The sequence below is a fragment of the Sciurus carolinensis genome, chromosome 1, assembly GCF_902686445.1.
Source record: "Sciurus carolinensis chromosome 1, mSciCar1.2, whole genome shotgun sequence".
Taxonomy (NCBI): Eukaryota; Metazoa; Chordata; class Mammalia; order Rodentia; family Sciuridae; genus Sciurus; species Sciurus carolinensis.
In genome coordinates this window covers 188,927,139-188,937,555 of record NC_062213.1, presented here as the reverse complement: position 1 = coordinate 188,937,555, position 10,417 = coordinate 188,927,139, and the positions used below count along the sequence as shown (strand labels likewise).

At 40.3% G+C, this 10,417-nt stretch overlaps 1 protein-coding gene across 5 annotated transcripts in view; it reads left to right on the top strand.

The window, feature by feature from the left end:
- The first annotated feature begins 204 nt into the window (after nucleotides 1-204).
- Nucleotides 205-10,417, top strand: part of Phactr4 (phosphatase and actin regulator 4) — an 89,847-nt gene continuing 79,634 nt past the window's right edge. For 2 of the 5 annotated variants that reach the window (XM_047547663.1, XM_047547645.1), the window contains exon 1: nucleotides 218-342. Coding sequence is in view for 1 of the 5 variants with exons in the window: in XM_047547634.1 (XP_047403590.1) it covers nucleotides 5,397-5,421 (25 nt within the window). In the remaining 4 variants the exon portion in view is untranslated. Of the gene's footprint in view, nucleotides 343-5,107; nucleotides 5,422-8,740; nucleotides 8,780-10,417 lie in introns of those variants that run through there. The other 3 variants (XM_047547686.1, XM_047547634.1, XM_047547671.1) reach the window with 3 other exon arrangements.

Genomic DNA, 10,417 nt, shown 5'->3' with positions numbered 1-10,417 from the left:
GGCACTTGTGTGGAGTTCAGTGTTGAACTCAGCCCTCCCAAGTTCAAGAACTTCGCTCAGCTCAGCACCAGGAAAGGTGCTCAATCCTTTCACACGTAGGGCGCAGACTGGGGCGGCGCATGCTCAGGCATCCCCGCCATTTTGTCCGGCTGGCCGGCCCTTGCTGGGACTACATGTCCCGTGAGCCTCCGCGGCGGCACTTCCTACTCTCACTGTCCGGCCTGCTCCCTCTTCCCCCTCCCGGGGGCCGGCGCCTCTGGCTGCAGCCCGGCGGCCAGAGGCCAGGTAGGATTTCCGGGGGAAACTGCTGTGGCGGCTGAGGAGGCGGCGACGGCGACCCGGGTGAGTTCATCAAGCAAGGGAAAGTGAGCCGCACGCGCGCAGGGTCCGTCTTGCGGGCGCCTCTCAGGCTCCGGCCGCATCCTTGTCTCCACGAGGGGGTTGCGGTCCCCGCCGGGGGTTACGACCAGGGTGGCCGTCGCGTCGGGCAGGGCGTGGCGGGCCGGGGCCGCCGCCTCCCTTCTCCGCCCTCCCACAACGGTCCGGCCGCTGCGCCTCCGCCCGCAACAGGGCCCGCGCTGGCTGCCCTCTCCGCCCCCCAGACGAGGCTGAGCCCTTTTGTCTGGGCTGCTTTCGCCCCTTTGTGCGCACAGTCGAGGCCGCGGGGAAGCCCGCAGGTCCTGACCGGGACGACTCCCTGGGGATCCGATTACGGTAACAGGATCGGGTCAAAGTCCATTTTTTAAAACCTTCCACCCTCGGAACTCTGCACCCCGGCTAGACTTGGCGGAGGCTTCGGAGCCAGGCAGTTTCTGTAGAAACCTCGAGGTTATTGTCCAGCTCTAAAGTGTCAGCTCCACGGAGTTTCAGATTACAAATCTGGCGTCTTCATTGGGAGGGGGATGAGTCTATGAGGGGAAAAAAAAAAAAAAAGGCAAGCCCCTGAACCCCTCCCTGGGAAACCGGGGAGAAATTGAATTTGCAGTGGTGTCTGTTGCCTCTGTGGTCAGGGGACCAGAGAACTCATGCGAATGGCATTGGTTCACACACCTCCCGATCTCAGAGAAGACTAAGTGATTTTATAGGGCATCATTCATTGTTTGCAAAAAAACACTTCATTGGGTCTTCCAGCTCCTAGATCCTCTAAACAGCATCCTTTTCTTATTTCTGCTTAAAACAAAAAGTCGAAAGAAAAAAATCCATTAATAGAACTATCTGCTTTATAGAGAAACCAGAAACCCAGTGGCTTCTAGAAAGCATTTTTTGACCGAGTAAAAGGCATGAAGCCAGTTTAAGGGAGGAGAGGTGGTATACTCTTATTGGAAATAGTTGAATTGCATGGATTAGTAAAAAATTGGTTACATAGTAGTAACTTGATGTATGTTGGAAGACTGCATCGCTAGATTTAACTTAAAACTTTCTAAAGGCTTGAAAAATAGATTAATATTTCAAATTCCTTTAATAAAGGTACAGGGACCCTTTTGCATAAATCAGGGAAGTTCTTTTCTTTTGACGAGGGTTTGTACCCAGGGGTAATTAACCACTGAGCCACATTTCCAGCCCTTTTTAATTTTTATTTTGCTCCAGGGTGTCGTTAAGTTGCTAGGGCCTAGCTAAGTTGCTGAGGCTGGCCTGGAACTTGCCATCCTTCTGCCTCAGCCTCCCTGGTCTCTAGGATTACAGGTATGCGCCACCACACCCTGCACATCTTCAAAGATTTTTGAAGTTACATTGGTTAAATTCTCAAGTAGGCAAATAAAGCCCTTTGTACTTTATTTGTTTGACATCTCATAATGGAAATTACTCTCAGAATCCCAGATTGTGTTAGTTACATTGTATAGAAATGAGAAGTCCTTAATGAAGCTATTCTTCAATTTATTTTTCTTTTTTGTGGTTCTGGGGATATTCTGAAACCAGTCTTGTGCATACTCAATAGACACTCTACCACTGAACTACACTCCCAGCCCCAGTTCTTCACTTTGTAAGCAGCAGTGATTTGGGGGGGGGGGGGGGTGTCTTTTTTTGTCTTTTTGGATAAACTTTGAAGAAATCACCACAAAATTGCTCAATGTTTTAAAAATAATCTAAGAAACAGTAGCTGCTGTTGACTAGCTCTTATTTGTTTAAACATGATAGTGCTGTCAATGTTACTGTTTTTAAAACAACTTAATTCTCAATACAATTCTGTGAGGTGGTGTGGTTCTCACATTTTACAACTGATATAACCTATCTTCTAAAATGTTAAGTGACTTGCCCAAGGTCATACAGTTAATCCAGATAGGAAATAGCAGGGTAAACCTTACTCCAAATCTAATACTAGTACTTTTCCCATTACCTGACATTTATAACAGCTACTAATGTTACTACCACAAGTGGTTTTAATTTTTTGAAATCTGAATATTGGAGAGAATAAAGATATTTTGTAGTCAGAGCTAACTGATTTGTAAGGAAACGGAATTCATAGAACTATAAATGATGTCTTTTTGTAGGTCATAACTGAACATTGGTGCCACGAATTTATCTTACAGTATGATTTGTGTCTAGACAGAATAGCAATTTTATGGAGTCTTGGGATCGGAAGGGTAGTTACTCAGTTGTGATTTTAAAGTTCTTATTAAAAGGTGATTAAAAGATTTGAACATAGATAAAAGCTTTTGAAACTAACATTGAAGACAAAATGCATATATAGTTTCAATGTTTCCTTCTGTTATTTTATTTTTTATTTTATTATTTTATTTTGTTTTGTGCTGGGATTTGAACCCAGGATCTTGAGCATGGTAGACAAGCATTCTACCACTGAGGTACACCTCCAGCCCTAATAAAACTTTTAATCAGTTTCAAACCTGCAGTTAAGTCATGGATTTATGTCAGTACATGCCATGAATGTGACATCATAAGTAGAAACCTACTTCAACTCCCTCACTTAAATTCTTAGGTAAAATGCATAAAATGCCAGTTGAATTGAGTCTAGCCTTTCTAACTAGTAGAATCCTGTTTTAAATCTCTTATTATGCTGTCATAATGGGGAAGAACTTTTTCCCTTGTGTTTTTTGCTGTTGGTTACTTTATTTGTAAATCCATCCATGAATGATAAAACTGTTATGTTCTAGGCTCTGTTATATTCTACACCCTGAGGACATAGTAGTGAAAACAAAAGTCTTTTCCCTCTTAGGATTTACAGACTCATTAGCATTGGGGTGGGTAGAGGGAAGAGTCAAACAGTAAATAAGCAGTTAAAAAAAATCCTCTCATTAAATCTGCAACCTTGAATAGCTCATGTTTAACCTTTTTGATCCTCATTTTCTAATCTTTAACAGGGGAATAATGATTCCTGCTTTAACTTGTGGAGTTGTTTTCAGGAGCAAGTAAGATGAGTATTTGGTTGCATTATATGCTTCAAATTCCTGTAGTAAGTTACTTTTACTATTACTATTAGAAAAGGAACAGAAATATTGGAAGAAAGTTATAAGGTCTGTTCACACCCCACCTACCCTGCCCCCAATGCTGGCAACACATCCCTAGATGTGTTATATACATCCTTACTGTTTAGCACACACCTTAATATACTCCATTGGAATTTTATTCACTCATTCCTGAATGAATGAATTAGAGAAATAAAAGTGGACAGGTACGATTTCGGAGAGTATCAGAAACCAAGTGATTCTTTTATTCAGCAGATATTTCTGTTTTGCCTGTTTTGTGCTAGGATCAACTTTTAAATTTTGTCATTACAATGATATGAAGGTATTTAGCCTTTGCTCCCCCAAAGATTTCTATACAGTGTATTGAGTATTAAATTAAGGTATGTTATAAAATAGGAACTGAAAGATTCTGCTTTGGTAAACAAGGAAGGCATTACAGAGGATATGATTTTGGAACATGTTCTTAAGGGACAAGTAGATTCAGGTTACTATCATGGGAGAGGGAGCAGTTTAAGCAAAAGAATGAATATGTGAAATGTAAGATATATGTCTAGGGAAGAATGAGTAACATGGCTAGAGTATATATTAGATATTTTCTAAGAGAATTTTGATTAGCATGTAGTATTTTTGCTTATCAGTGAGCCATACCTCTATTGTATTATATTTAATTTAATTTCATTTCATCTCTGTGGTAGTAGGGATCCAACCTGGGGCCTCGCACCTACTAGGTAACTCTACCACTGAGCTACATCCCTAGTCCCTACACCTCTATTTTATAGAGCTGATTCATGTCTTCTCTTAGTGGTAGCAGAAGCACCACATTTTAGGAGGAGGTGGTCAATGTTATTTCTTCAAAGGGAAAGTGAGTTTTGTTTTTATTTTTTATTTAAAAAAATTTTTTTTAGTTGTCAATGGATCTTTTATTTTTATTTATATATACATATGTGGGGCTGAGTATGGAACCCAGGCCTCACATGTGCCAGGCAAGTGCTCCTCCACTGAGCCACAACTCCAGCTCCAATCATTTTTATACTGTCCCCTTCAGTACTTCAGATGTTGATTACTTGTGCTTAAAAGTAAACAAGTATTACTTTTTTGAACAGACCAAAAAAAAAAAAAAAAAAAAAAAAAAAAGAAAAGAAAAGAAAAGAAAATGCTACTGAGAAGAGCACCATTGTAAATCTCGTATGATGTTGAAACTGAAGTTTTGAGATGCAACTTGATTCACTGCTTATGCAGGCAAGTGGGGGTCTGTGTAAGGTGTCAGGCCAGCTCTTAATGGAGGGCCATGCCCTCCAGTGTTGCATCAGATCCCAGGAGCTTAGTGCCAATTTCTTATTTCAGAGATTTTGTCCAGTGAATTTGAATAAAATTCACAGAAGAGGATGAGTGAGTGTAGGAATAGGATTTATTGAAGAACAGAAGCAGAACTCTTGCATTGCAAGAAGGGAACTGTAGTAGATTTTCTCCGTCAGCGTACTAGAGGTTTATATAGTACTTGGTTTATGTAGCACTCGTTCACTGCTATTGGTTCAAACGTATGCTAATTAGGGTTTGAAAGTAGTACCAATGCTGTTGGTCCAAATTCATGCTAATTAGAGCTTAAAAATGTACTAACACTATTGGTCCATTTTTTAGTCCCAACTTTTATTCATGTTTGCCCCACTTCCATTTTCTCATGGCAGGTCAGAAAACAGGAGTTGAAGTCGGTTGAGGTCGTTGGATAGGCATCAGGTCTGTGTGGAGCGTGCAGCGGGCATTCCCACTGTGCCAGCTGGGCTGCCGGCTAGTGGCGGATGGGCTGTCTCCTGTTCACCTCATGCCTGCTCTGCCCTGGCAGGCTCTGCACGGCAGCCGGTGCTTGCTGCCTGTACTTTAGCCCACCCGGGCTACCATTCTCCCGCTTCACCACTCGGCTGCTGCTTCTCGGCAGGGACCAGTAGGCTGCCTCCGCTGCTTGGCGGCTGGGAAGCCATGTCAGTGTTTCATTTTCTTTGTGGTAGGTAAAAATAAATTAAGGTCTTTATGAATTCACTTTGTTTGTGGCTATATACTTCTATTCAAAGTTTTAACAAAAATAGTTCAGAAATAGAAAAATAAGTTATTTTAGGGTAGAGGTTTTCTAAGGTTTTCCAGACTTTTAGTCTAAAGGGTAGATTATGGTCCGGTACTGTAACTCTGTGGTAGGGTGCTTGCCTAGCGCACGCGAGGTCCTTGGTTCAGTTCCCAGCCTTAAAAAAAGAGTAGATCCTCTGGTGAAAGATAATAAAGATACACATAAGTTATGGTGTTTATTCCTTATATTAAGGTAGTAGCATCTAACACTTGACTGTTTTATTTTTAGATAAGTTAACACAGCTTGGTGGTATGAGCTTGCAGTCCCAACACTTTTTTGGGGTCTGGGGAGGTATTGGGGATTCAACCTAGGAACACTGTACCACTGAACTACCCCTCTATAGAATCCATTTAATTTTTTTTTTTTTTTTTTTGAGACAGGGTTTTGCCAAGTTGCTGAGGCTCACCCTCACCTTGAAATCCTCCTGCTCCAACCTCTTGAGTCACATCTAGTCTTAGCACTTGGGAGGCCAAAGCAGGAGGATCACTTGCACCCAGGATTTCAAGACCATACTTAGCAACATAGACTCTTGTCTCAAAAAAAGAAATTAATGACATTCTTAATTGGAGTTATTATTATTAATCTCACTTGATGTCACAAAGACACAGATTATTCTACAATATTATCTTTTGGGGCTACATGATTAATTAGTTTTGTGTGAGTTTTTTTTTTTTTTGGGTACTGGGGATCGAACCCAGGGCCTTGTGCTTACAAGGCAAGCACTCTACCGACTGAGCTATCTCCCCAGCCCCTGTGTGAGTTATTGATACATGAAACTAACTTATACTGATTTATCCAATGAGAGATAATCTGTGTTCTTTTGTCCAGTAAATGTTTGTTTTTTGATTTATTTTGTTTTCTGTTTTTTTTTTTTTTTTTTTTTTTTTTCCCTTGAGGTGCTGGAAATCAAACCCAGGCCTAATGCATGCTAGGCAAGTGCTCTACCACTGAACTATATCCCTAGTTCTCTGATTTTTGCCTTTTGACTGACCTTTCTCAGGAGGGATAAGATTGAAGAAGATGAATTTACTATTAAACAAACAACATAGAAAGAAAAAGGAAAGATAGAAGGATAATCTCATACTCAATGGTTTCCATTTTGGTTGACTCATTTTATATCTTTATTGCTTGAGGCCATCTTGGACAGAATAAAGTCAAATACGAATGAAGACTATTACTGATTGAGACAGTGGAACCATTTAAAATTTTTTATTTGTTCTAATTTCTTTGCTTTTAATATGGAAAGTTATTAACTTGTAGTACATGTTTCCGCATTGCTTTCACTGAATTGACCTAGCCACCTTTATCAAAGTTGAACACCTGATATATTTGAAGAACTCTGCTAACTCTGGGAAGGGGATAAAATGTATCTTAAAGTTCTAACATTTCTCTTAACACCACCTAGAGTATGGTGACCATTAGCCACAGCAGTATGTGGTAATTGAGCTGTAGACCAAGGTGCTTGCTGGGACATTCCCTTTTCCTCCCACTCCCTCTTTAAAGAAAGAAACGAAGTCTTACTGTGTTGCCAAGGCTAGCCCAAATGCCTGGGCCCAAGCAATCCTTCTGCCTCAGTCTTCCAAATAAGTGGGACTACAAATGCACACCACTGTACCTGACTTAAAAAAAAAAAAAGAAGTGCATACAAGGATTGTCAGAAAGAGGGTGGTGTCTTTATATTTGACTACTTTTTCCTTTTTTTGATCTGCTTTTTTATTTTATTTTTTTTATTGTAATGGAATAAGCAAGGAAATGCTAAACCTGATCCCCCGGCCCCCCTCTAATGTTGTGGATTGAGTCAGGGCCCTGTATTTGCTAGGTAAATGATCAACCACAGAGTTACACCCCCTACCCTTTATGCTGGTTTTTTTTTTTTTTTTAAACTGGTGCCAACAGCTTTTCTAATTTTTGCAAAGTGTAATGTATCCATTGACCATTGGCATGTCAGTGGTTTGCTTGCTGCTTTCTCTAGAAATGCCTTGCTCTCAGCCTCTGTTTATTTGTAATTTCTTAGTTGAAGTTGTAATTTTATTTAAATAACTTATTTTTGTAGTCCTAGGGATCAGACACAGATCCTTGTGCATGCTAGCTAGGCAACTGCTCTACCACTGTGCTATAACCCCAACCATGGGGCTATTTTTTAAAAGATCAGATGAGTTATTAGAATAAAAACAGCATCTGTTGTATAGTAAGCTCTAAGTAAGGGCTGGCTATTATTATTATTATTATTGTTATTATTATGGCCAGAACCCCCAATGAGGAGATGTAATAGGAATCTCAAGGCAGAGTGGTTATGGGGATAAACAAGAGGGAATAGATTTGAAAAGCATTTCTGATTTTATCATGTTTGATTTTACTGGATGTACAAGGAGTTTGAGTTAGGAACATGGCCACTATTTTCTAATTATAAACATAAGAGTTTATTTTTGCATTTGTTGAATTAATAAAATTATTGCCTCAAAAGGGCTCTTGATCTCGATGCAGTGTCACATGCCTGTAATCCCAATGGCTTAGGAGGCTGAGGCAGGAGAATCTTGAGTTTAAAGCCAGCCTCAGCAACAGCAAGGCACTAAGCAACTCAGTGAGACCCTGTCTCTAATAAAAAATACAAAAAAGGGCTGGGGATGTGGCTCAGTGGCTGAGCCCTTGAATTCAATCCCCAGTATCCCCCCCAAAAAGGGGTCCTCTTAAATGTTGTATTTTAGCTTATGCTTTATTAGATCTTTGATGTGGCTAAAACTGGAGTTTGGGATGAAACTAGATTCTCCACTTCTACTGGTGGGTGGAATCTGCATAAGTTGCAGGTCTCTGCAGTTGAAAATGTCTATTTTAGTGTTAGCAGCTAATCATAGCAGGGGATCCAAATCTTGCAGCCAGGAAAGCCAATTCTTCACTACTCTTGGGTGGCATGTTGTAGCTCTTAATGGTGGGCTATGTCCTCCAGTGTGGCAGCAGACCCCAGCAGGTCACTGCCAGTTTCCTAGTTCTTGTCTTGCAAATTTGAAGAATGAAATTCACCACCAACAACAGAATGCAAGAGTGAAAGGAGTACAGTTTTGGGTGGGGAGAGGGGTACCAGAGATTGAACTCAGGGGCATTCAACCACTGAACCATCCTCAGCCCTATTTTGTATTTTATTTAGATACAGGGTCTCACTGAGTTGCTTAGCGCTTGCTGTTGCTGAGGCTGACTTTGAACTCTGATCCTCCTGCCTCAGCCTCCGGATTCCCTCGGATTACAGGTGTGTGCCACTGTGCTGGCAAGGGGTACAATTTATTCAAGTGTGAAGAAAAGAAGCAGAACTCTTCTAGGGTGAGAGAGGACTCAATAGCAGGTTACTGCTGTAGCGCACTAGTCTAGGGATTTATATAGCTCTTGGGCCAATACTGTTGGTTAGAATTTATGATAATTAGGTCTTGAAAAAAATCTCAATACTATTCCTTAGTCCTTGAGTCTGAACTTTCCTATAACCTCCATTCTGGTCTTTCCACACTTCTCTTTTCCTGCTGTTTCTGGATAAAGGCTTTGATTCATAACTCTTAAGGGATTACCGTGTAGGTACAATAATTATGTTTATTTGTATAATAAAGGCAATTGGCTTGTTCTGTGTGTCAACTTGGCTAGGCCATATATAGTACACTTGCAGTCAAATACTAATCTAGGTGTTGCTATGAGGTATTCTATAGATGTGGTTAATATCTCTAGTCATTTGTCTTTACTAAAGGAGATTATCCTTGATAGTATCATGGACCTCATCCAATCAGTTTAAAAAAAGTCCCTCCCTGAGGGTAGAAGTATTCCCTGCCTCAACACTGCAGTATCAGCTCCTGCCTGAAAATTTCTGGCTGGGTGGCTTGCCCTGCAGGTTTCCAATTTACCAGCTCCCCAAATCACATAAACCAGTTCCTTGAAATAAATCTGTTTTTATATTCATGAATACATGTGTATGTATGTTTGTTTATATCCATCCTGCTGGTTCTATTTCTCTGAAGAACCCTGACTAGGGATTGGGGATTTAACCCCATGGCAGAGTACTTGCCTAGCATGCACACGGCCCTGGATTCAATCCTCAACACTTCAGAAAAATGGAAAAAAAAAAAAAAGTAGAATTCTGACTAATAACAGAAGATATCTGAATCCTGCAGGATATATTAACAAAGCTTGAGATCTGAAGGCATTAGCTATATAAAGAGATGGGGAAAAGAGTTGTAGGGTTAAAGGGAATAATGTGTGCAAAACCTTAGGTAAGAAGGAATATGATTCAGGAAATGGGGTGTGGTTTGATTTGGATAACATAATAGGCAAAGGAGAAGAATGGTAAGGAATGAAATCAGGAAGGTAAATAGGCTGAATCACAGAGGAACATGTAAATCAAGTTGTGAAGTTTGTGCTTTATCTTACTCAGAAGTTATAAAACAGGGAACTGTTGTAATGGGATTTTTGTTCTTGAACAGTTTCTTAACCCAAGTAATGCTTTATTTAAAGGAAAATTTTTATTGTTAATCCCCAGTGTTGTTTAAAATATTGTATAAACGTTACAACAAGCATAAAAGGATATATAAGCTTATGTCTAACAAAATTTCCAGTTTAAATACAGTAATATAAACTACTAAAATCATTGCTATTAATAAGATGGATAATTTTGAAATGAAATGAAGTTTTTGCTCTGTGCAATTCCTTTTTTTTTTTTTTTTGTAGTAGGGATTGAACTCAGAGGCACTTAACCACTGAGCCACATCCCCAGCCCTATTTTGTATTTTATTTTGAGACAGGATCTCACTGAGTTCCTTAGCACTTCCTGGTTGCTGGGGCTGACTTTGAACTCGTTTGGTTCAGATGCATCATGCATACTAAGTTCATTTCTATTAATTTCTTATTC